At 35.3% G+C, this 24,300-nt stretch overlaps 2 protein-coding genes across 2 annotated transcripts; both read left to right on the top strand.

Moving 5' to 3' along the window:
- The first annotated feature begins 1,013 nt into the window (after positions 1–1,013).
- Positions 1,014–2,878, top strand: LOC125808249 (uncharacterized). The gene is made up of 3 exons (XM_049487966.1): positions 1,014–1,337; positions 1,467–1,628; positions 2,765–2,878. The coding sequence occupies exons 1-3, from the start codon at positions 1,014–1,016 to the stop codon at positions 2,876–2,878; spliced, it is 600 nt and encodes a 199-aa protein (XP_049343923.1).
- A 98-nt stretch (positions 2,879–2,976) lies between these two features.
- LOC125808248 (uncharacterized protein Os08g0359500) lies at positions 2,977–23,849 on the top strand. Its single transcript, XM_049487965.1, has 6 exons — positions 2,977–3,069; positions 20,717–20,932; positions 21,346–21,505; positions 21,597–21,634; positions 21,724–21,931; positions 23,475–23,849. The coding sequence occupies exons 1-6, from the start codon at positions 2,977–2,979 to the stop codon at positions 23,552–23,554; spliced, it is 795 nt and encodes a 264-aa protein (XP_049343922.1). The 3' UTR covers positions 23,555–23,849.
- The last annotated feature ends 451 nt before the right edge of the window (positions 23,850–24,300 follow it).

Genomic DNA, 24,300 nt, shown 5'->3' with positions numbered 1-24,300 from the left:
ATTCAGAACATAAACAAATGTCTCTAATTGGTCCGTTCAATACATACAAAATGTACTAGCATAAGAAGTTGAATTTAACCATTCTCATAATTAAGATCAAATTATATTTAATCTTGTGCTACGATCATCAAGATGTTCGTCCTACTTCATCTTTGGTCGTGAACATAAATTTATAACTTATATGCACCAACAATTTTAATCTTCCGTGTATGAGTTAAAATACTCCATACACAAAATTGTCTACTATATAAGCAATGGACACACATATATACATAATGATCTATTTAAACAAAAATTTATTATATTAAATAAATAATATAAAAAATATTTACAAGGGATTAAATAAAAAAATACTATAACACAATTACATGGTTAATAGTATATCCCAACATCATATTCACAGTAGAATTGACAGAGCCCTCGTTAACCCTACCTGGATGAGCACATGACCACATCTTGAAGTAGAAGCAAAAGATCCACACTTCTATGATCATACTTTGTTGAGTGTTACTATTGAGAAACCACCAGAAACACAGGCTAGGCCTTTCGATTCCTTAATTACCTATGCAATCATAAGGAATTTATGGGTATTGTGGGAAAGACATGGGATTTACCTTCTAAAGGGACCTACATGGTGAAAGTATGGAGTAAGTTAAAAAAGATGAAGGAAGCTATGAAGGTATTGAACATGAAGGAATACTAAAAAATGGAGCAGATGATCAAGTTACTAAGGTTCAACTACAGAGAATCCAAATGAAACTTCGACACAGTCTGAATGATCAAGAATTATTTTATCGTGAAAAGAACCTGAAACTAGAACTGGAAAAATGGACCATGGTGGAAGAAAGTATTCTAAGAGAGAAGTCTAGGGTTCAATGGCTCAACCTCGGTGATAGCAACTCTACCTTTTTTCATGCTAGTATCAGGAGCAGAATTGCACAAAATCAAATCACTAGATTGGTCTTAGAGAGCAAAGGGAGATCCTTCAAATAGGGGAGGCGATTGAGAAGGAAATGACATTCTTTTACAAACAACTACTAGGAATATGTGCTGAACAATTACCAGTTGTTGATCCTAAAATCATGAGTAATAGGTATATTCTAAATAGGGAGCAACAATTACATCTTATATCCCCTATTGCTGAAGAAAAAGTTTTATTGGCATTGAAATATATTGTTGATCTGAAAACCCCGGGATATAATGGGTTTAATACATTATTCTTTAAGAAAACTTGGTGTGTGGTGAGCAAGGAGATTATAGAGGCAGTGCTGCAGTTTTTCAACAACAACTGGATGTATAAGGCAATAAACTGCACTGTTGTTACATTGGTACCAAAGGTACAATAATCTATGTTTATTAAGGAGTTTCGTCCTATATCATGTTGTATTACCCTGTATAAGATAATCTCCAAAATATTGACTAAGAGGCTTTAAAGTGTGGTGGACAGTGTAATTGACCCTGGGCAGGCTGGTTTCATACCAGGTAGGGTTATAACTGATAACATCCTATTAAGTGATGATCTTGTCAAGGGGTACAATAAGAAAGGAATCTCTCCGAGGTGTATGCTCAAATTTGACATGCAAAAAGCTTATTACTCGGTAGAATGGCACTTCCTTGAACAAGTTTTGGTTTGTCTAAACTTTCCTCCCAAATTTGTGGGGTGGGTAATAACTTGTGTTAAAACTGTATTCCAATACTATTATTGTAAATGGCAAACCAGCAAAACCTTTTGAAGCAAGAAAATGGTTGAGACATGGGGAGAACCCAAATTTTAACTCCCATCCTAAATGTGCTAGGTTGAATCTTATACAACTGGTTTGCAAATGATTTGCTCTTGTTTTGTAGAAGAGATGAATCAATGAAGTACTTGTTTACTCAATTTTAGTGTTTTTCCAAGTCCTCTGGCCTGGTAGCCAACCATACCAAAAGCTCTGTGTATTGTGGAGGAATAACTAGCGAGGTGCAAAAAGAAATCATAGAGATGCTTGGCTTTTCGAAAGGTGAACTTCTCGTAAGATATCTAGGAGTTCATTTGAGCACAAAAAGAGTTTTTGTAGTCCAATGCCAACCTTTGATAGAAAAGATCTTAGGAAGGGTAAAGTCATGGACCACAAAATTCCTTTCATATGCTGGGAGAACTCAATTGATAAAATCAGTGTTATTCTCAATTCAAGTATTCTGGGCTCAAATCTTTGTTCTTCCAAAGAAAGTGGTTAAAATCATTGAAGCTACTTGTATAAGGTTTCTATGGATTAGTGGTGTCGAATTCTCAAAGAAAGCTCTACTGGCTGGGACAAAGTTTGTCAGCCTGAGTCTGCAGGGGGGCTAAACATATTGGACATTCATACATAGAACAAAGCAGCAATAGTAAAGCTACTATGGAACATATTCCAAAAGAAGGACACTTTATGGGTCAAATGGATCCACATTTATAATGGTAAAAATAGGGTACTATATGAGGAAGTGCCAACGTAGACATTTTGGATAATTCAAAGAATTTTAAAGGCTAAATATGTGGAAAAGGCTGAATTTAGCATGGTAGACATACATGAGATGAAGCAATTCTCAATCAAGCAGATATACCTAAGGCTCAGGGAGGATTTTCAAAAAGTTGAATGGAGAAGATTAGTGTGCAACAATTTGGGAGTGCCTAGATGGATCTTTATCTTAAGATTGGCAGCACTAAATAAATTTTACACTAGGGACAGACTGTTGAAATGGGGAATGGTTGTGAATCCTAGTTGCCCTTTATGTTCTATGGCAGATGAGAGTCACCTACATCTGTTCTTTGCTTGCACAGTCTCTACTCAAGTATGGCAAAAAATTATCAACTGGCTTGGAATCTCTCGGTCACCTGCAAGCTGGAATTATGAATTAGCATGGGCTACTGCAAATGCTACATATAAGAGTAGTAGAGCTGAAATTTACAGAATGGTCCTTGAAGTCACCATCTAACATATTTGGAGGGAAAGGAACATGCGTGTCTTTCAACAACAGCAAAGGCCAACAGAGCTTCTCACAAAATTGATCATCCAAGATGTTCATGCTAGAGCTCTTAGACATGTTAAGGTGAATAGTTGGTTAGAGAATCATAATTTCTATCCTATGTAAAAGGAAATGAAACATATGTTTATGCTACAGTTTATTGTTACCTCTAATGCTAAGTGGCTAGGAATTGCATAGTAGTCTACTGAAGTAATGGGACTATGTCCATTACACATTATTTTTTTTTTATTCCTGTATCTCATTGCTCTTTTGGTTAATAAATCATTTATTTACCAAAAAAAAAGTTTGGGCAAAATTTACTTTTACCATACTAATTACTACATTATTGTCTTGGAGCACAAATTATCTTTTATTTTTTACATGAAACTCCTAAGTAAATTTTCATTATTTATTTTAAAATTGGGAGATTATATGAGAACGACAAATTGTCATATGTTTTGCATGTGCCCTAAATAAATATCTAAATGGACTCCCATTTTTCATTTTAATTTTGCATAATTCTCGTAGTTTCTTTTATTATACATGTTTTGATGTATTAGTGTTGAAGTTGGAGGAAAATAATACTAGGAGAAAACTTCTTTTATTTCTTATTAGTGATTTTTATTAGGAGAAAACATCCCTAATAAATATTATATCTAATCATTCAATGTGCCATTAACATTTTTTAAATATATGTTAATTTAAATATTTTGTTATTCACATATAAGAAGTCATAAGCACCTCAAGTATAATTCACATATTTTGCTATACCAAATAGGAAAAATTACCTAACTATATATTTTTTCTTACCCTATTTTCTATTATTCCCTATCGTTTTAAAAAATCACAAAAATTCCTCTTTTTTTCACAAATTATCTCCTTTCCAGATACATAACTATTTCCCCCCCTTTTTCATGCCCACTATATCACTAGTTACCTTCATCACTCCTTTATTTTTAATTTTAAATATTTTCTCTCTCTAGTTAATGATTTAAAGTTAATCAAGAGGCAATTCTTTATTTTATTTTTCTTTCCATTTCTTTTTTTTTTTATAGGAAAACCATGTGAATATTGGGGTAATTTTTCATACACAAAGACAAGTGTTTTTAATGTTAGAGAGATGATTAGAATGTAGACTCAATATAAACCACCCCTACATGGACATGACAAACCAATCAAGGAAAAAATTAGGACAAAAACAAATCATAAAAGTGTCACTCATATATATATATATATATATATATGTATCATATATTTGTTATGTATGTGCAGTACTATTCTATAACTAAATCATTGTTTATCATATTCATATTTTTTTTTGTATATGATACATAGCTACATCAAATTATACGGGCATGATACATAAATACTAATTTATACTAAATGTATCGATCTCAAATCAAACAACTTATAGACAACAATTATATGTTTAATGTATTCCGTAACAATACAATACTTATCAATTTAGATGAGAGATATAAATAGTATTGTATCATGCACTAATTTTGTAGATATGATACTTAAAATCGAATTTATACTAAATATATCAATTACATAGGAACTACCACACGGTAATGTATCGATCTTAAATCTAAGATCCTATGGGCAACAATTACTTTCTTAATGTATCTAGTATAAATACAATACTTATCAATTTAAACGAGATACATAAATAATAATGTATCATGCACTATTTTTTTAGATATGATACGTAAATTTGAATTTATACTAAATGTATCAATTGCATAGCAATTACCACACGGTAATGTATCGATCTCAAATCTAACATGTTATGGACAACAATTATTTATTTAATGTATCTAGTATAAATACAATATTTATCAACTTAAACAAGATACATAAATAGTAAATGCTAAGTAGCAAAGATATTCATGATGTATCTTTTCAAATTTTCAACAATTTTGAATCAAAATTGAAAAGATCTTCAATAAACTAGGAGAAGAATTTTGAATCTAAAAATTATCAACAATTTTGAATCAAAAAAAATTGAAAGGATCTTCAATAAACTAGGAGAAGAATTTTGAATCTAAAAGTTATCAACAATTTTGAATCAAAATTTGTCATGACCCCGACCGTCGTGATTGGCACCCATACTAACTCTCCGGTGGGAGAACCACTACTACAACTTAAACCAAGTAGCTAACCAAAAACTAAGACATTTAAGTTACGGAAGCAAGTTAATAAACTAGGAGAAGAATTTTGAATCTAAACATTATCAACAATTTTGAATCAAAATTTGTCATGACCCCGACCGTCGTGATTGGCACCCACACTAACTCTCCGGTGGGAGAACCACTACTACAACTCAAACCAAGTAGCTAAACAAAAACTAAGACATTTAAGTTACGGAAGCAAGTTACATACTAAGGAAATAAATATGGAGTTCCAATAAACTCCAACAAAAGTCTAACAATGAACTAAACAATGCAGAAAAAATAACTTAGAACCTGAAAGTCAATGTACCAAAACATCTAAAGTTCAACAAGTCTAAACAAGAAGGGATGCAACCCCAATCTAATGTACTAATAACTAATAGAACATAGTCTAAGTCCGAAAATGATGGACATAGACGAAAGAGAACCCATGGCAGCCCAGAAGAATTGGCTCACCCTTGAATTCGAACGATCACTAATCTCCTAAGCGAGGTCTGTCAGTAGCCGATTGAAGATGCCATGTACTCAACAAAAATAAGAGTAAGTGCAGTATCAGTACACAACCACAATATACTGGTAGGATCTCGCGACTATCCCACTAAGTGCAACATAAGCAAGTCAAGACAACATTATAATCACATGCATATATATCAACATATACAATGTTATCAACATTTACGAACAACAAACAACTTCACATTTCTCATGATACACAATTATATCAAATCATTGGTCCTCTCATAGAACCCAAACCCAAACAGTTAACATACCAGAATGTGGTATTCGATCCCATAATTATGCCGGAACGTGGCAATAGATCCCATAGTTATGCCGAAACGTGGCAACCGATCCAAGTTAGTTATGCCGAAACGTGGCAACCGATCCATTCAACACACCATAATCACAATTACAAGTACATCCTCAAGATCATACAATTAAGTCATGATTTCATGGCAATGATAATTCATCTAACTTATTTACAACAAGTGTGATCAATAATGCAACATTCATATACATACAAGTATCATAATGAAGCAAGAACAAACATACATCACACAATCATAGAATCACAACCATCACCTACCTTAAAACAAGTTTGAAACCCTAAGAAACTTGATCCATCCCTTTCGGAATTTGTTCTGCTTGTTCTTGGTCTACAAACAATCAATATAATACGATAATCAATAAACAATCACTAATTACCCAAATTACTAACAATTCTATGAACCCTAGATCATACCCATGATTCCAATTATCCAATTTAGGGTTGTTTCCACCATAAAATCTATAACAAAACCCTCACCTATCAATATTCACTCATTCTATTACGTTCTACGGATTGAAAAATGAATTCGGGGAGTGAAAAACTTACCTTTAGCCTCAAGAATGGTGAAAAATGTAGTAGTCGCCTGGAGTTCGTTCTTTAGCTCTAAAAGTTGAAAAGTGCATAATAAGGTCATTTAGGGGTTTATTAACGACCTTAAGTCGCGTCGACCCCGCCAGAGCAGCAAAATCCAGTGCCAAAGCGGCTGGAACAAAACAAAGAGCTATTTTGAGAATTCCAAAATCCCTATTTCACAACACACCTCTAACCACAATGCTTAGAAAAATACCATTGGCGTTAAAGATCGATTTCGGGAGTTCTACTCACTCGAATTCAATTCCGTAAAGTCGTACGGATTCCTTAACGAGTTATCTAACTACTCATGCAATCAAAATTATAAATGATTCACTTGATTATTACAAGATTTCCCTACACCTCAACGACTCCGATTTTATCCAAATCTGGACTAGGTTGGGAAAATCTAAATACTACGAAAAAGTTTTTCGGCCTCAAATTTCCCCCCATTAACTTTTCTATAACGACGGGAACATGTCGTTACAATAGATACCAATTTACCCATCACTCATCCCCGAGTGACAACTTAGGAAAATAGGCTAATGAAGGAATAAAGTAGAATCTGAATCGACGAACAATTGGGGATACTTCTCTCGCATGTCCCTCTCGGTCTCCGAAGTAGCTTCCTCAACTGGACGATGCTTCTATTGAACTTTCACAGACGTAATCTCATTGGTTCTCAACTTGCGCACATCACGATCAAGAATTGCAATCAGTTCCTCCTCATATTAGAGGTCATTGTCTAACACAATTGAGTCCCACTTAATGATATAATCCCCGACACCATGATACCTCTTCAACATGGATACATGAAATATCGAATGAACACCCGATAAATTAGGAGGTAAAACCAATCTATACGTTACCAGTCCTACACATTCAAGAATCTCAAATGGACCAATGTATTTAGGACTTAACTTACCCTTCTTACCAAATCTCATCACCCTTTTATGGGTGATACCTTAAGAAGAACATTCTCACCGATTTGAAAAGTCATATCTCTTACCTTATGATCCACATATTTCTTCTGTCTACTTTGGGCTACTAGAAGTTTAGCTTGAATACTCCTCACCTTATCTTGGGCATCCTTCACTAAATCAACCCCCAAAGGTTTCACATCTCCAGCCTCAAACCATTTTATGGCATCCCCTCCCATATAATGCCTCAAATTATGTCATATCAATACTGGAGTGATAACTATTATTATAGGAGAACTCCCATAAAAGTATGAATTTATCCCAATGCCCTACAAAATCAAGCACACATGCCCTCAACATGTCTTCTAACACTTAAATAGTCCTCTCTGACTGTCCGTCTGTCTGTGGATGGAAGACGGTACTAAAAGTGAGTTGGGTGCCCAATTCATCATGTAATTTTCTCTAAAACTTGGATGTGAATTGATTACCACGGTCTGAGATGATAGAGAGGAGCACCCCTATGCAACCTCACTATCTCTTTCACATAAACTTTAGCCAATTGTTCAGCATTATAATCTATTCTTACCGGAATAAAATGGGTTGACTTAGTCAATCTATCAACCACTACCCAAATAGAATCAAACTTCCTCAAAGTCTTGGGAAGACCAACCACAAAATCCATGGTTATCTTTACCACTTTCATTCCGGAATTGACATTCTTTGAAGCAAACCTGCAGGCCTTTGGTGTTCATATTTCACTTGTTGACAATTTTGACACTTCGCCACGAACTCTGCTATGCCATTATTTATTCCCGACCACTAATAAATTCGCTTCAGATCACTATACATCTTGGTCACACCCGAATGAATAGTTTATCGCGAACCATGAGACTCTACCAACAATTTCTCTATCAAGTCATCTACTCTAGGAACACAAATTCTTCCTTTAAAATTGAGTACACCATCCGTATCAAGAGTGGTCTCTTGTGTCTTACCATTTGCAGTCTTCTTTCTAAGCTCCTCTAAATTCTCATCCTCAAATTGTTTGGCCTTGATCTCCTCAATGAATGTGACTCTCACTTCAATACTAGCTAACACTCCACCTCTTTCTGAGATGCCCAATTGCAAGAACTTAGACTCTAAGGTCTGAATTTCTTTAGCCAAAGGTCGCTTGGATACATTCAAGCAAGCTAAACTATCCATACTCACCGCTTTTCAACTCAAAGGTCTGCCACCACATTAGCCTTGCCCAGATGGTATTGAATGGTCACATCATAATCTTTAAGTAACTCCATCCACCTTCGTTGTCTCAAATTTAGATCATTTTGAGTGAAAACATACTGCAAACTATGATGATCAGTAAACACTTCACATTTAGCACCATAAAGGTAATGCCGCCATATCTTAAAAGCAAACACTACTGCTGCCAACTCTAAATCATGCGTTGGATAATTCCTCTCATGCACCTTCAATTGACGCGAGGCATAAGTTATAACATTCTTATCCTGCATCAACACAACACCCAATCCAGAATGAGAAGCATCACAATAAACAATAAAATCTTTACCTTCAATCGGTAATGCTAGAATAGGTGCTGTGGTCAAAAGAGTTTTGAGCTTGTGGAAGCTTTTCTCACATTTTTCAGTCCATTCAAATGGTATGTCATTTTTGGTCAAGTTAGTCAAGTGAGTGGCAATGGAAGCAAAAATTTTCACAAATCGACGATAGTAGCTAGCGAGTCCCACAAAACTCCTAACTTCCGTCACAGAGTTAGGCCTAACCCAATTCTTAACCGACTTAATCTTTTGGGGATCTACCATTACCCCTTATTTTGAAACTATATGCCCAAAAAATGCAACCGATTTCAACCAAAATTCACACTTAGAAAATTTACATATAACTTTTGCTTCCCAAGAACACCCAAAATACTACGAAGATGGTCGGCATGCTCTTTCTCACTTTTCGTATAGACCAAAATATCATCAATAAACACTGTAACAAACGAATCAAGGAACGGTTTGAACACCCCATTCATCAAACTTATGAAAGTTGCAGGCGCATTGGTCAAACCAAACGACATAACCAAAAACTCATAGTTCCCATGACGAGTTCTAAACGCCGTCTTGGGCACATCATCAGGCCTAATTTTCAATTGATGGTAACCAGATCTTAGATCAATCTTAGAGAAAACTAATGCACCTTGCAATTGGTCAAAAAAATCATCTATTCGAGGCAAGGGATACTTATTTCGAATAGTGACCCTATTCAATTGCCGATAATCTATACACATTCTCATACTACCATCCTTTCTCTTAACAAACAAAACTGGAGCACCCTATGAGGAAGCACTAGGACGAATAAATTCCTTATTAAGAAGCTCTTGGATTTGAGCCTTAAGCTCTCTTAATTCTGTCGTAGCCATGCGATATGGATGGATAGAAATAGGATGCGTACTAGGCTCTAAATCAATGCAAAAATATATATCTCTATTCGGAGGCATACTAGGAAAATCATTAGGAAACACTTCTATAAATTCCGACACCACAGGAATAGACCCAATGGATGGAGCCTCAATCTCAACATCCCTAATATGAGCCAAATAAGACAAACAACCCTGCCCTATCAATTTCTTTGCCCGAATGAAGGATATGATCTTAGTTCGCTTTGGCTTGTACACCCTTTCCCACTCTAATTTTTCCCTTCCCAGAATTTATAGAGTTACGGACTTAGTATTACAATTAAGCACAACATAATAGGGGGACAACCAAGTCATGTCTAAGATTATGTCAAAGTCAGTCATATCCAAAATCACCAAATCAGCCCAAGTCTGAAAACCCATAAACAAAATAGGACAATCACGATAGACATGAGTAACTATGACCGACTCTCTAATTGGGGTAGAAGCATGGATAGGGCCATCAAGTATATCACAAATCATATCAAACTCTGATGCAAATTACACAGATACATAAGAGTAAGTAGAACCCGGATCAAATAACACATTAGCCATTCGGTCACAGACAAGAATAGTACCTGTGATCACCGCGTTAGACGCCTCTGCCTCATTCTTACCCGAAAAGGCATAACATTGAGCCTTATCATCTTGACGCACCACTTCCCTGCCGGTTGCGTATTACCTCTTTCTGCATTACCATTTTCTCTACCTCTACGGCCTCGCTGATTACCTCATCACCCACCTTGTGGATGTCCTCTACTATTATTACTATTCCCCGAGGGTACCACTGCTCTAGACTACTGCTGCGCGGAATCAACACACGTGGGTGGGGACAATCTCTCCTCATATGCCCAGGTTCTCTACAGTTGTAACAAGTACGATCAAAAGATGGTCTGCCGCCCGTCGAAGGCGCAACTCCCTAGCTGTCCTGAAAATTATGAGATAGAGTTTCCGAGTAACTACCTGCAGAGACGGGCATAACAAACTGAATTGGCTTGACTGCAAGCGTTGGCCTTCCGGACCCCTTGGAATAAGAACCTTGAAAGTTACCCGAGTTCTTGGCCCTTTTCGCCTATGCCTTAGCTTGACCGTCTCACCTCACCCCTTCCACTTTCTTAACATAGTCTGTTACCTCATTAAAGATCCTCCCTGTAGAAGTCATATGAACAGATAATACTTGCAACTCATAATTTAATCACCTAATAAACAACCAGATTCTCTCTTCCTCAGTACTTACCAATTGAGTAGCATATCTACACAAAGCATGAAACTTTGCCTCATAAGCAACCACAATCATACCACCCTACTCCAAAGCCATAAACTCATCCTTCTTGAGATTCCTCAAAGTCCTAGGCAAATATTTCTCTAGAAACAGAGCATGAAATTGGATCCAAGTAAGTGGAGGTAAAGTAGAAGATCTGCATTCCATATAAGCTCTTCACCACTGCTTAGCCTCACCTTGAAGTTCGAAAGACACAAACTCAACCTTATGCTGATGAACAATACCTAGTTTATGAAGCATCTCATATTAATTCAGAATGAACTCATAAGCATTCTCATTCTCATAACCAAGAAAACACAAGAGGCTTTAGCTTCAGAAACTTAGTTAACATTTTATGCTCATTACTAGTCATAACAGAACCCAACAAATGACGGAAGAAAACATCATTGTTGACACCCAATTTTGACCCTCCCCAATATAAATTAATCATCGAGATTCCTAAAATCTAAACAATTTGAAATAATTAGCTTCATAAAATTCAAAATAGTTTTCAAGTCATTTTAAGTAGTTTTGCCATTTTTATAAATTTTTTAAAATAATAAATATGATATCTTATATAATTATGTATCAAATTAGTATATTTTATAAATATTCGAAAATTGTCTCAAAACGATTTTAGTTTTATTCAAATATTTGGCTATTTGGTTTAAATTAATTAATAACTTATATTTCGAGTTAATTAGTTTATAATTAAGTTAATTATTATATAATTATGTGTCTAATTAGTATATTTTATAAATATTTGAAAATCATATCAAAAAACTTTTATTTCTTTTTAGCTAAGTGTTTTACTAACTTAGTTTAATTTAAATCATAATTACGAGTTTGAATTAATTAGTTCACGTTTAAATTAATTATATTATTGTCAAGTTAATTATTTTATTTCGTTAAAATTAAGAAGCTCGTTAATTAATTAATATTAATTCATCTCACTTAGGATTTAGCCGAATTGGTTAATTTAACTCAATTCGGCTATTTCTTAAACTCCAAGATCTAATCCATCTTTAACCTCCCCTTAAAACCATTTTAAGACCAAAATTTTGGGCCTTTTTCTTCAACTTTGCCAGCAAACCGACACAGCCCACCAAGAACCCATTTTCCACTCATATTTTCCAGCCCATTCCCTCAGTCAACCCATCTCTTTTGCATTCCCAGATATTCCCAAAACCCAACAGCCCACTCCCATTTCTCCCCGACCCGGTTCAACTTCCAGTCCACAAAAAGAATCCAGTGATGTGAATAACAGAGCGATACACGGCGTCCAACTCCTTCTCCCTAACGATTCACAATTCCAAGCAGCAGCAACCAAACGAAAAGCAACGCCAATACACGTCGTCTTCATGGAAAGCAAATAGCTTTTCCGCATCCTCTCTGCCAGAGCAGACGAACAACAGTCATGTTCCAGTCCTAAGCCCTGCGATTTTCGTCCTTGTGGCCTGGAGATGGAGCCACGCCGACGTCCAAGGACAAGTCTTTGATCCCAAGCGTCGAATTCCCCTTTCCTCTTTCGGAGTGGGGTGAAAATTGCAGCAAAAGGTGTTTGTTCAAAATGGTGAAAGATTTTGATTTTTCAAATTTGGAATGGGTCTTGGTTCCGATCCGTTTTTTTTACCTTACCTTTTCCCCCAAGTTGGGAACCCTAATAATCCCCTATATATATTCTTATTATTCTGAAAGGAGGGGAGAATTGAGTGGAGGGAGATTTTGGGGGGAAATTTTTGAGTTTAAAGTTTTTGGTTAGAAACGTTTGTTAGAGAAAACAGAGGAAAGAAAAATATTTGGAGTCAAGAAAACGAAAAGATACATAGAGCTATATAGGTTTTTTTTTGCTAAAAAGCAAATATAATCTTGAGAAATCAAGTATTATAGAGAGTATTCGGGAGTTAGTTTCCTTTTCCGAGACATTCCCGCTGCTCGTCGGAACTCTCGAAATTTGTGCGTGGTGGTGAAGTCATCGCTCCAAGTTCGTCCTCGCCTCCGTTCGCTGCCCGAAGAAAGGTATTGCTTCCTTTGCGATCTCCTCCTCGCCTTCTTCCATTTTTGATATGTTTCTCTGCCTGTGTGGTTGTATGACTTTAATACACTATATATGCTTTCCCAAATGACTTCATGTCTTAGTCGAGACAAAGTTTTTTGTGGTTTTGAATCTAATGTTATGCTTCTTTGCTATTTGAGATTGCCATTCACATGAATCTAAGAGTTTCGAGCCAACTGATACGCTAAAGTCGGTCATGATGTTATTTCTCCATTGTTTCTATCCTAGTGACTTCTTGTCTCCTCTCTCATATTATTGTTGTGAATGAATCTGCTGGGTATTCTGATATGATCGTTGTTTAGTGTTTAGTTTTTTCGTATGTATTTATCCCGTTTATCCTGTGTTGTTGGTAGTATTGAGATAGTTCTGGGTTAGGACTCATGTTTGGTTTAATATAGTTTTGCCTTCATCTCGAATGATAATGAGCATGCCATTCTTAGTTTTCATAGTCGTGTAATTTGGAAATTATCTATAATACGCATGACTAGTTTGTTTAGTTTACTCGTCTATTTGTTGTTAGCAATCAACAATGTCAGCCACTATGAATGTTTTGTTGGTTTTTTACCCATATGTGTATAAGCATGACAAGTTGAGTAGAAATGTTTGCCGTATCTAGTTGTTTAAATATAATAATAGTCCTATTAAAAAACAGAAAAAAAAAGAAAGGTGATTTGGCCTGCTATTGTCTCTTAATGGCATTTTGTCCTTTAGCATAATAAAAATAGCAATGTTAGGTTCTATTGGTAAAGTTAAATTTTGACTTTGGAATGAGATGTTTTATTCAATAATTATGCAGCATGTTTCTTCTCGATTTTTGAATCATTGTGGATTGTTGAATCGTGTATTAATCTGTTCTTATTTACCCCCTTTTATATAGGCTCCTTAGATTCTATAGTTCATAGGGGTATGCATGCCGCTGTTAAGTATTCTAGTGTTGTGCTTTTTATTTTGTCATTTATTACGTTAATTTAGCTTTGTCTTTTTTTCTCTTTTTAGTCACTTGTTGCTTTTGGGTCCCAGTAATTGGAATGGTTGTATTCTTGGTTTTCGGTTTTCTAGATAGCTTTTACTTCGATTTAATTGTATCTCATTTGTTCTATTTGGTTCGGATACTAATTCTCGCCTCTTTTCTTTTTCTTTGTTGCATGAATTGCCTCTTTTCGAGCCTTTGAAGGCTCCCTCTTCTTGCATTTCGGGGATTGGACCCTATAGGCCCAATCCCATATTTTCTATCGAGTCAACAGGTCTGGAAAGTTGAAATAAAGCTGGAAATTGAAATTACGGGTTCCGAAAAGGGTCGAAAACAGGCTGTATACAGCAGTATACACCGGTATACATGGCAAAAATACTGATATACAGGTTCAAAAATGAAGTGCAGGTCGCAGGGGTCAAGATAGGCCGTATACCCTCGGTATACATTCCGATATACACAAAAACGGACCGAAATATGGCTTATATACATCGATATACGCCTTTGGTATACACAGGTCTTTGGGGCGAAAATGGGCCTAAAGTCCATCAGATTTGGCCCAAATTTGGGCATCCTCTTTGTTATTGCCATTATTTACTTATTTGTATTAATTCTCTAACCCATTTTATGTGATTTGGTTATTTAACTTAATTAATCCCCTAAAGATGAACCACTTTTGATTATGATAACTTATTTCGTCTCATTTAATTAGTTTCTTTACTTGACCATTTTGAAAAAGCTCACTTTTCTTTCTAAATGATTTCAATACATTTGAGTTAAATGATTCATTTTTGTTACGTCCTTTCTTCTTGAATTAGTCTTCAAAGTTAGTTGCAAAGTCTATTTTTTCCCGAATTTGGGCAAAAGCCCGAGTTCAAATTTTCTCCTTTCTCCTCTTGTATTTATTTGTTATTTTAGTGACTAACTCTTTATATGAATTGGTTTTAACTTGATTAATTTTTCGAGGATAGTCGTTTCTCTTTATATTCAAAAGTTAAAATATTTACCCTTTCTTATATACAACTTATTTATTACTTAGCTCCATTTTAGTTTTGTCGATAGTTAAGTTACCCCCCCCCCCCCCCTTCCCCCCTTTAGAAAATTCCCCTTTAGCTCATCCCCCCTTAAGATAAATAAAATGATAAAAATAATAATAGTAACGAATAAATAAGTTAAAGTAATTGAGTTCTTTTACTTAGTTGAAGTTTTCTTTCATAATAATAAAAGATTTAGTTAAAATAAATGAGTTCTTTACTTAGTCAATTTTTTTAAAAAATTAGTTAAAATAAAATGAATTCTTTTACTTAAGTTAAAATTTCAAAATTAGTCAAAATCATTTTGGTCAAATCGCCGGTCAACCGCGAGTTAGCGGGCATTCCGAGGGCCTAACACCTTCTTGGAATGTACATTGAACTTCGAACCCTTTTATTTTCAATTGATTTTATCTGTTTAAATCTTTTGAAAATCTTGTATTTTTTCTTGATTTTTATTAAAAAATTAAGTGGCGACTCTGTCCTTTTGGAAATTCGATTTCTCTTAAATTATAAGCTTAATCGGTTTTTCGAAAACTCAGTCATTTTTCCTTTTATATATATTTTTAAATAAAACAATCATTACATCCAGTCCCACCCACATTGGGCGCAGTGCTAGCAACATGAAGATTAGTAAGAGCTTGAGTTGCTTGAGCAGAAGGAAGCACTCCAGGACCAACCAACCCTTTCAAGAATGACATGATCTGTCGAGCTAACACTGGTCTATGAGGGAACATCGATAGTCTTAGCTTGTACCTTTTCTTCTTGTCCCACACCCTCGACATCAACATTCTCCTCTTCAATCTTTTCATGATGCGCATGAAGGTTCTCATTCACAGAAGCATTTTCAACAGGAGCTCCATTTCCAGCAAGCGCTACTCTTCCACGGCCTCTACCCCTAGCTCTTCCTCTACCCCTACCTCGACCGCGACCTCTCGCTGCAGATTCCTCAGCTGGAGCATTGATGAGAGCTACGGGCCTAATGTCGTTGAATCTAGTGTTAACCATTTGCGGACCGAAGAGTGAAGAAGGTTAGATACCAATTTAAATCGACAGATACCAATTGAAATCAAGTTATAGCACGAAAAGAGACAAAAGAAAAAATAGAGAAATTTTCTAAAGTCCTATAGCCTCTCGAAGAAAAGTAAAGGCGTCCCCGTTCTGTTCCGCGAGACTCTACTAGACTCATTTTGATACATCGAGATCAACGAACCAAAGCTCTGATACCAACTTTGTCACGACCCCGATCGTCGTGATTGACACCCACACTAACTCTCTGATGGAAAAACCATTACTACAACCCAAACCAAGTAACTAAACAAAAACCAAGACATTTAAGTTACGGAAGCAAGTTAAATACTAAGGAAATAAATAGGGAGTTCCCATAAACTCCAACAAAAGTCTAACAATGAACTAAACAAATGCGGAAGAAATAACCTAGAACCTGAAAGTCAATGTACCAAAACATCTAAAGTTCAACAAGTCTAAACAAGAAGGGATGCAACCCCAATCTAATGTACTAATAACTAATAAAACATAGTCTAAGTCCGGAAATGGTGGACATAGATGAAAGAGAACACATGGAGCTCGGAAGAATCGGTTCACCCTTGAATTCGAACGATTACTGATCTCCTAAGCGAGGTCTGTCAGTAGCCGTTTGAAGATGCCTTGTACTTAACAAAAATAAGAGCAAGTGTAGTATCAATACACAGCCACAATGTACTGATAGGATCACGCGGCTATCCCACTAAGTGCAACATAAGCAAGTCAAGACAACATTATAATCACATGCATATATATCAACATATACAATATTATCAACATTTACGAACAACAAACAACTTCACATTTCTCATGATACACAATTATATCAAATCATTGGTCCTCTCGTAGAATCCAAACCCAAACAGTTAGCATACCGAAACGCAGTATCCGATCCCATAATTATGCCGAAACGTGGCAACCGATCCCATAGTTATGTCGGAATGTGGCAACCGATCCTAGTTAGTTATGCCGAAATGTGGCAACCGATCCATTTAACACACCACAATCATAATCACAAGGATATCCTTAAGATCATACAATTAAGTCATGATTTCATGGCAATGATAATTCATCTAACTTATTTACAACAAGTGTGATCAATAATGCAACATTCATATACATACAAGTATCATAATGAAGCAAGAACAAACATACATCACACAATCATAGAAACACAATCATCACCTACCTCGAAACAAGCTTGAAAGCCTAATAAACTTGATCCTTCCTTTTCTGGATTTGTTCTGCTTGTTCTTGGTCTATAAACAATCAATATAATACAAGAATCAATAAACAATCACTAATTACCCGAATTACTAACAATTTTATGAATCCTAAATCATACCTATGATCCCAATTATCTAATTTAGGGTTGTTTCTACCATAGAATCTATAACAAAACCCTCCCCTATCAATATTCACCCATTCTATTACGTTCTACGAATAAAAAAATGGATTCGGGAAGTGAAAAGCTTACCTTAAGAGTCGCCTGGGGTTCGTTTCTTAGCTCTAAAAGTCAAAAAGTGCATAATAAGGTTGTTTATGGGTTTATTAATGACCTTAAGTCGCGTCGAGCCCACCACAGCGGCCCTCATCCCGCTGTAGCGGCCCCACCAGAGTGGTAAAATCCAGCGCCAAAGCGGCTGGAGAAACAAAGAGCCATTTTGAGAATTCCAAAATTCTCATTTCACAACACACCTCCAACTATGACGCTCAAAAAAATACCTTTGGCGCTAAGATCGATTTCGGGAGTTCTACTCACCCGAATTCAATTCTGTAAAGTCGTACAGATTTCTTAACGAGTTATCTAACTACTCATACAATTAAAATCATAAATGATTCACTTGATTGTTACCAGATTTCCCTACACCTCAAAGACTCCAATTTCGTCCAAATCTGGACTAGATTTGGAAAATCCAAATACTACGAAAAAGTTTTCCGACCCCAAATTTCCCCCCGTTGGCTTTTCTATAACGACGGGAACAAGTCGTTACAAAATTGAAAGGATGTTTGATGAACTTGAAGATTCAAAAGGAAATCGTTTGTCCAACAACAATTTCATCTCTTTTGTATCCTTCATAAGTCACCTCGTTTACCCAAAATTTCGACAAAAGTTTTTTAATCAAATCTGAAAGGTTTCTTCGTGGATGGGGGGAGCAATTTGGAATTTTGAATTTCTGATAGGATTTGCCTCTGTATGATTGAGAGTAAGAAGAAACATAAGCGTAATTTATCAGATTTAATTAATTTTCATATTTTATTCCCTTTTTAGCGCAATAGAAAGATTCTTCTTGTATTAGAATTAATGTATCTAGATGGTGACTTATGTATTCGAAAGGTACAAATTTTAAGGGATTATTATAATTTAAAAAAAGATAGAGATATGATGTAATTTACTCTTTGCACTATGCAATTTAGGTAAATTATACTTTCAAATACCCATCAACAATATTTGCATTAACCGACTTCCTCCAAGTCCTTAATCAACCTTTAGTAATTACAAAAAAATCTTACAAAAACTTATAAAATTAAGTGATTACAAATTTACAATTTACAAAGATTTCTTTAGAGAGAATTGAGAAAAATCATGGAACAAGGAATGCAAAATAGTGAAAAAGAAGAGATTACTCCTAAAATTAAAGTATGTAATTGAACTTTCAATACAAATTTATGGGTAATTTATCGAGACTCTATTGGAAATAGCTTCCCTACTACCTTTACAAGTAAACAGTAAAATTTGTGCACATTTTATTCTCTCCAAATCCAATTTGTGAGATTTCATTGACACCTTGTTTTGGATGGTTGTTACTACTTGTATTGTATTGCATTGTTAATTCAAATACAACGTCTTTCTCGAATTATTGTATCGTATCGTATCGTTTAAATCTGTCATTAGATGACGACGAAAAGAATCATTTCATGTATTGATCAATCAGTATGATTGCGTCATTACTTTAATATTTTCTTCACAGTTATCTTTATTTATTATTAATAATTATACTTCATATTTTTTCCTATCTTTTCATAATAACTCTTCCTTGTATCCTACTTTTTCGATAGATTTATTATTTAAATAATAAATGTGTAACATTATATAACAATATAGAACAATACAATCTATCCAAACTATGTATCTACTAAAACAATATAACATAACACAATATAATATATTATGAAACAATAGGTAATACAGTCTGAAATATTATTATTATTATTTGGTCAAAAGAAATGGTCAAGATAACTTGAGTAAAAAGATAGACAAAATTAAACCTACATAAAGAAAAAGAAAAAAAGATAAAGAGAGGGTATAATTGGAAGACATTGGGAAGTGAGCTCTCACACGTTTTAACTACTACTTAAAGGGTTCTGTATTATCATCTCTGCCGCTACACTATTTCTAGGGTTTTTCAGTCTCTCTTCCTTTAACTCTTCTCATCTGCTCTAGAAAAAAAGTATATTCAAATATGAGGTAAATCTATATCTCTCTGTACGATTCTCAACTGATTTATTTTTTGCTTTCACTTTATATTTTCGTAAGATCTCCGGTTATTATCGTCTTTTTTTTGCGATTTTTTAAAAAAAAATTCGTTGTATTATACTGGTTATTTTGTTTTTGTTGTTGTTGTTGTGTTTATCCATTTATGTATGACTGTGATTTTGGTACAACTGCAGAAATATTGATGTATTTTGTTTATTGTGGTTTATGGCAATTTTTTCTTACTTAATCATCAGTTTTTTTGTTTAAAATAGTTTTACTTGTGTGTAAAAAGAGAAGCTAAAAAGCTAGAAATTAATATATATTATTAAGGGGATACTGAAGTGGTATCAGTAATAATTGCACATCCTTCTGATTTAGGATTAATCGGAGGGCGTATTTGTGATTTGGAGAAGATTCTCTGTTCTCAGGTCAAGTAGTTGCACCATGTATATTTTATGATTTTCTTGCAGTTGCATAGTTTCAGGCTATGTTGCTCGGACTCTTCAATAATGTTGTGACTGTAGGAGTGGTGTTTTTGAAGATTTCGAGCAATATAGGTTTCGGGTACTAGTGTCAGGTGTCGTGAGCAAATATGCATGTTTCCTGAGATACACTACACACTGATTCTGGTGAATGATTCTCTTTTGCTCATTAGCTAATAATAGTAGTAACATTGCTATATCTCTATAAGTCAAACTGGAAATGATCTGGTAGGATTCGTGTGAAATATTATCTCCTGAATGGAGAAGGTGAAGATTATTTCCTCTAGCCAAATATTAAAATGATGGAACGACTTTGTATTTTAGTTTGTAAATTTGTGTGCTGAATGCCACATTGTTTATCTGCTTAGAGAATTTCTTTTGTCATCCTCTGTATGTGATTATATTGTGACTTATCTAATTTGCACAACACCCCTTGCATATGTATTAAAATTTCTCTCTTTTAGCTAAAGATAAACTTTTTCTTGGTTGACAGCCTCCATCCAGAAGTCAAGTGGGCACAAAGGCCTGATGTGGTGTATCTCACTGTGATGCTACCAGATGCTAAAGATGCAAAAGTAAACTTGGATCCAGAAGGAGTGTTTAACTTCTCTGCTAGTGCTGGGGCAGGAGACCGTCACTATGAGTTGAAGCTTGAGCTTCAGGATAAAGTTAATGTTGAGGTAGGAAGTAGTTATTTGATTTGGTTACATCATTGGATTGATTTGAATTTGCTAGCTACTCATATCATGCCTGTCTGTATTATATTTCCAATTGGGGAAGGTTAGGTAGAACTAGTGTCATGTTGTAAATCATGCTTATAGAAGCCAATTCACAAGTGTAGTTGAACCAATTTGAAACCCTAAATTTATTTTCTAGTTACATTAAGATGTCAACTAGTAGGTGATTTATCAATCATCAAATAGTAACAAGTGGATGGTAGTTTGTGTGATTTAGCTGTCATAATATAGTAGGTAGTGGTGAAGGGAACTGGGTCAGATCAACATACAAATTTAAGTGGGCCCTATTTAATCACTACAATTGTTTATCCATCTTATATAGAATTGCATTGTAATTTTGCAATTTCATTCTGAAGGAGAGCAAAATTAGTACCGGCGTGAGAAGTATTTTCTGCATTTTGCAAAAAGCAGAGCCAAAATGGTGGACTAAATTATTGCGTGGAGACGGTAAAGCACCACACTATGTGAAGGTAGATTGGGACAAGTGGGTGGATGAAGATGATGAACCTGATGCTGGTATCATCTCTATCATGATCTGTCAATCTCTTACAGTAGCTGTTATCACACATGCAAAAACTGACTTTTTTACTGTTTCAAACATTTTTAGGTCCTGGGGATATGGATATGAATTCAATGGATTTCTCAGTAAGAATTTACTGTGGTACTCTATCTATATGTTGCTCTTTTGATTTGGAATATCTTTTGATCTTTCTATTCACTTGTGTAATTTGTAGAAATTCGGTGATATGGGTGGAATGGGAGGTGATATGGCTTCAATGATGGGTGGAATGGGCGGAATGGGCGGAATGGGTGGAATGGGAGGAATGGGCGGAATGGGTGGGATGATGGGAGGAATGGGTGGCATGATGGGTGGAATGGGAGGTGATATGGCTGGAATGATGGGTGATATGGGGGATGACCTTGATGAGAGTGACGATGAAGGTAATTTGACAGCTCTGAAGCATGTATAGATTGTTGCTTTTTGTTTATGATGATGTGTTGTTAGATTTGCATCCTCACGATTACAACTATTATGTATCTTGCACTTCTTCTTTTGGCCCTTCTTTCTTTTCCTTGTTCTCTCCTCCGTAATGCACAGGGCGGGGAAGAATTCAATAGCAAACCTATTGAAGCATGTTGCTTGCAAAGAAAAGTTTTAAATATGATGAGGAATTTATGCATTGTGTTATAAATCATGTTTGGAATCATATGTGATTCTTCAAAATTGATATGGTTGAAATTGATGAACTTGGCCAAATCCTTGTTATACCAACTTTTTCTGATTGTATTCAAATGATGAGGAATTTATGTATTGTGTTATAAATCATGTTTGGAATCATACGTGATTCTTCAAAATTGATATGGTTGAAATTGGTGAACTTAGCCAAATCCTTGTTGTACCAACTGTTTCTGATTGTATTCAATAAGACCAACAAGTTCCGTTAGAAAAAAATTCAGACCTCCAATCATGTCTGTAAAATATAACCCTTCCGTTGCAAGATCAACTAATAGATTCTAAACTTCTTTTTGAAAGAATAAAGTGGTATACAAAGAGTAATAATTATATTTTTTTAGTTGATAAGATTTAAGGTACTTGACTTTATATGTTAAATTGTTGATCTGATGACATTTCAAAAACTGTTATGATGAGAAATCAAGAACTAGAAAGATTCTAGAACTTGAGAAGTAGATATTAGTGTATGCCTCTCAGGATGAAGTTCAATTCCTAGTCTTGCCTCCTTCCAAAAGTTGATGTTAAGAGGCGGATAAGTTTGAGATACATGTTGTAGATATGCCAATCAGGATATTTCCTGAAGGAAGTAATGACATACTTTACCATAGACAATTTGTGAAGAGGAGATGCTCGTATGTCCTAGTGCGGAGGTGTGAGAGGTTCGTTATGGATGGGTTTACGAGAGGTAGAGGGAAACCAAAATAGTATTGGGGTAGGTGATTAGAGAGAGGATATGATGCAATTTCAGCCTACCAAGGACATGACCTTAGATGGTAGGGTGTGGATACCTATTAGGGTAGAAGGTTCATGGGTAGCAGTGCGTTGTTTTTCTATCAGTTCATATTAGTAGTTGTAGTATTGCCATTGTAGTTTTTTTTTCTATTACTATGTACCTCGATTATTGTATTATTTTTTTGTTGTTTCCATTTTGTTATTATCTGCTATGCTATTTTTGTGTTCTTTTTCGGGACTGCTTTGGACGATTTTTCTTGAGCCAAGTCTATGATAAACAACCTCTTCATCTCTGAGGTAGGGGTGGTAAGGTTTGCTTACTCTCTACCCTCCTTAGACCCAAACATTGTGTGACTACACCTGATATATCGTTATGCCATAGGCAATTTGTATTTGAACTTTAAAAGAGTGCCCACATGTGTAATACCGTTTGGATTATGTCCGAGTTTTATTAATGTTGTGAGATTTTCCCTCCTAGTTTGCTGCCTGTAAAAAACCCAATTTTGTTCTCTTCTGCAGAGCAAGAAGTGATAAAGCCTTCCGCTAAAGCTGCTGAGGTGGTAGATGCGAAACCTAAGGCAGAAGGTGAAGCTGCATAGGCAAGAAGCAGAAGCTCGGGTGCATAAGTAGACGCTGTTGCTGAAGACCTGTTGGCTTGCTTTCAGCAATGCACTAGAGTGGCATGGTTATAAGTTGTCCCTTTTCAGTTCATGAAAGTAAAGAAGTTTATGGCCCATGGGAGTTTGTTATGAGGGACATTATTATCATTTTCATCCACCTGAGCCGAAAAACATACCTTTATATGCTTCAGATTGTTTGACTTTTGTACTATTGTTTTAGTTCGACTGATAATGGTGTTTGCACAACTTGCATCAAATATCTGTATCTTCCTGACCTGGCGTATCTCTTTTAGATGGTTCTGCTTAAATTATCTGGTTGTTTCGGAACTAGTTTGACATTCTAGACTAGAAAAAACATGTTTGATGACTGATCCCGTATTTCCAATTCATTTCTAAGTTTCATTATTCGAAAATATTTATCTAGGTGGATGAAATTAGTCGTGAACAAGCAGTCTGCTTAGTTTCAAATTGCTTTATATATCAGGTTCAGGGGGTTGACAAATGCATGCATCAGTGCTGAACATATTTTTCCTCTTATGTTCATAACCACTAATTTACTTGGGGTTAATGTTAATTTTTTGGTGTGAAGTCTTACAAAACATAAGCTCTGTCGAGTAGGCTAGCACAGATTATCACATCGTTGGTTGAAAGTCCATATCATTCTATTTTCCTCCATCTCTGGCTAGAAAAGAATGTATTCGTCGAACTTTGTTATCTAACTTGTT

The sequence above is a fragment of the Solanum verrucosum genome, unplaced genomic scaffold, assembly GCF_900185275.1.
Source record: "Solanum verrucosum unplaced genomic scaffold, falcon-dt-bn FXZP01000234.1, whole genome shotgun sequence".
NCBI classification, from domain to species: Eukaryota; Viridiplantae; Streptophyta; class Magnoliopsida; order Solanales; family Solanaceae; genus Solanum; species Solanum verrucosum.
Note: the sequence above shows the minus strand (reverse complement) of the source record. Positions and strands in the feature narration are given on the sequence as shown.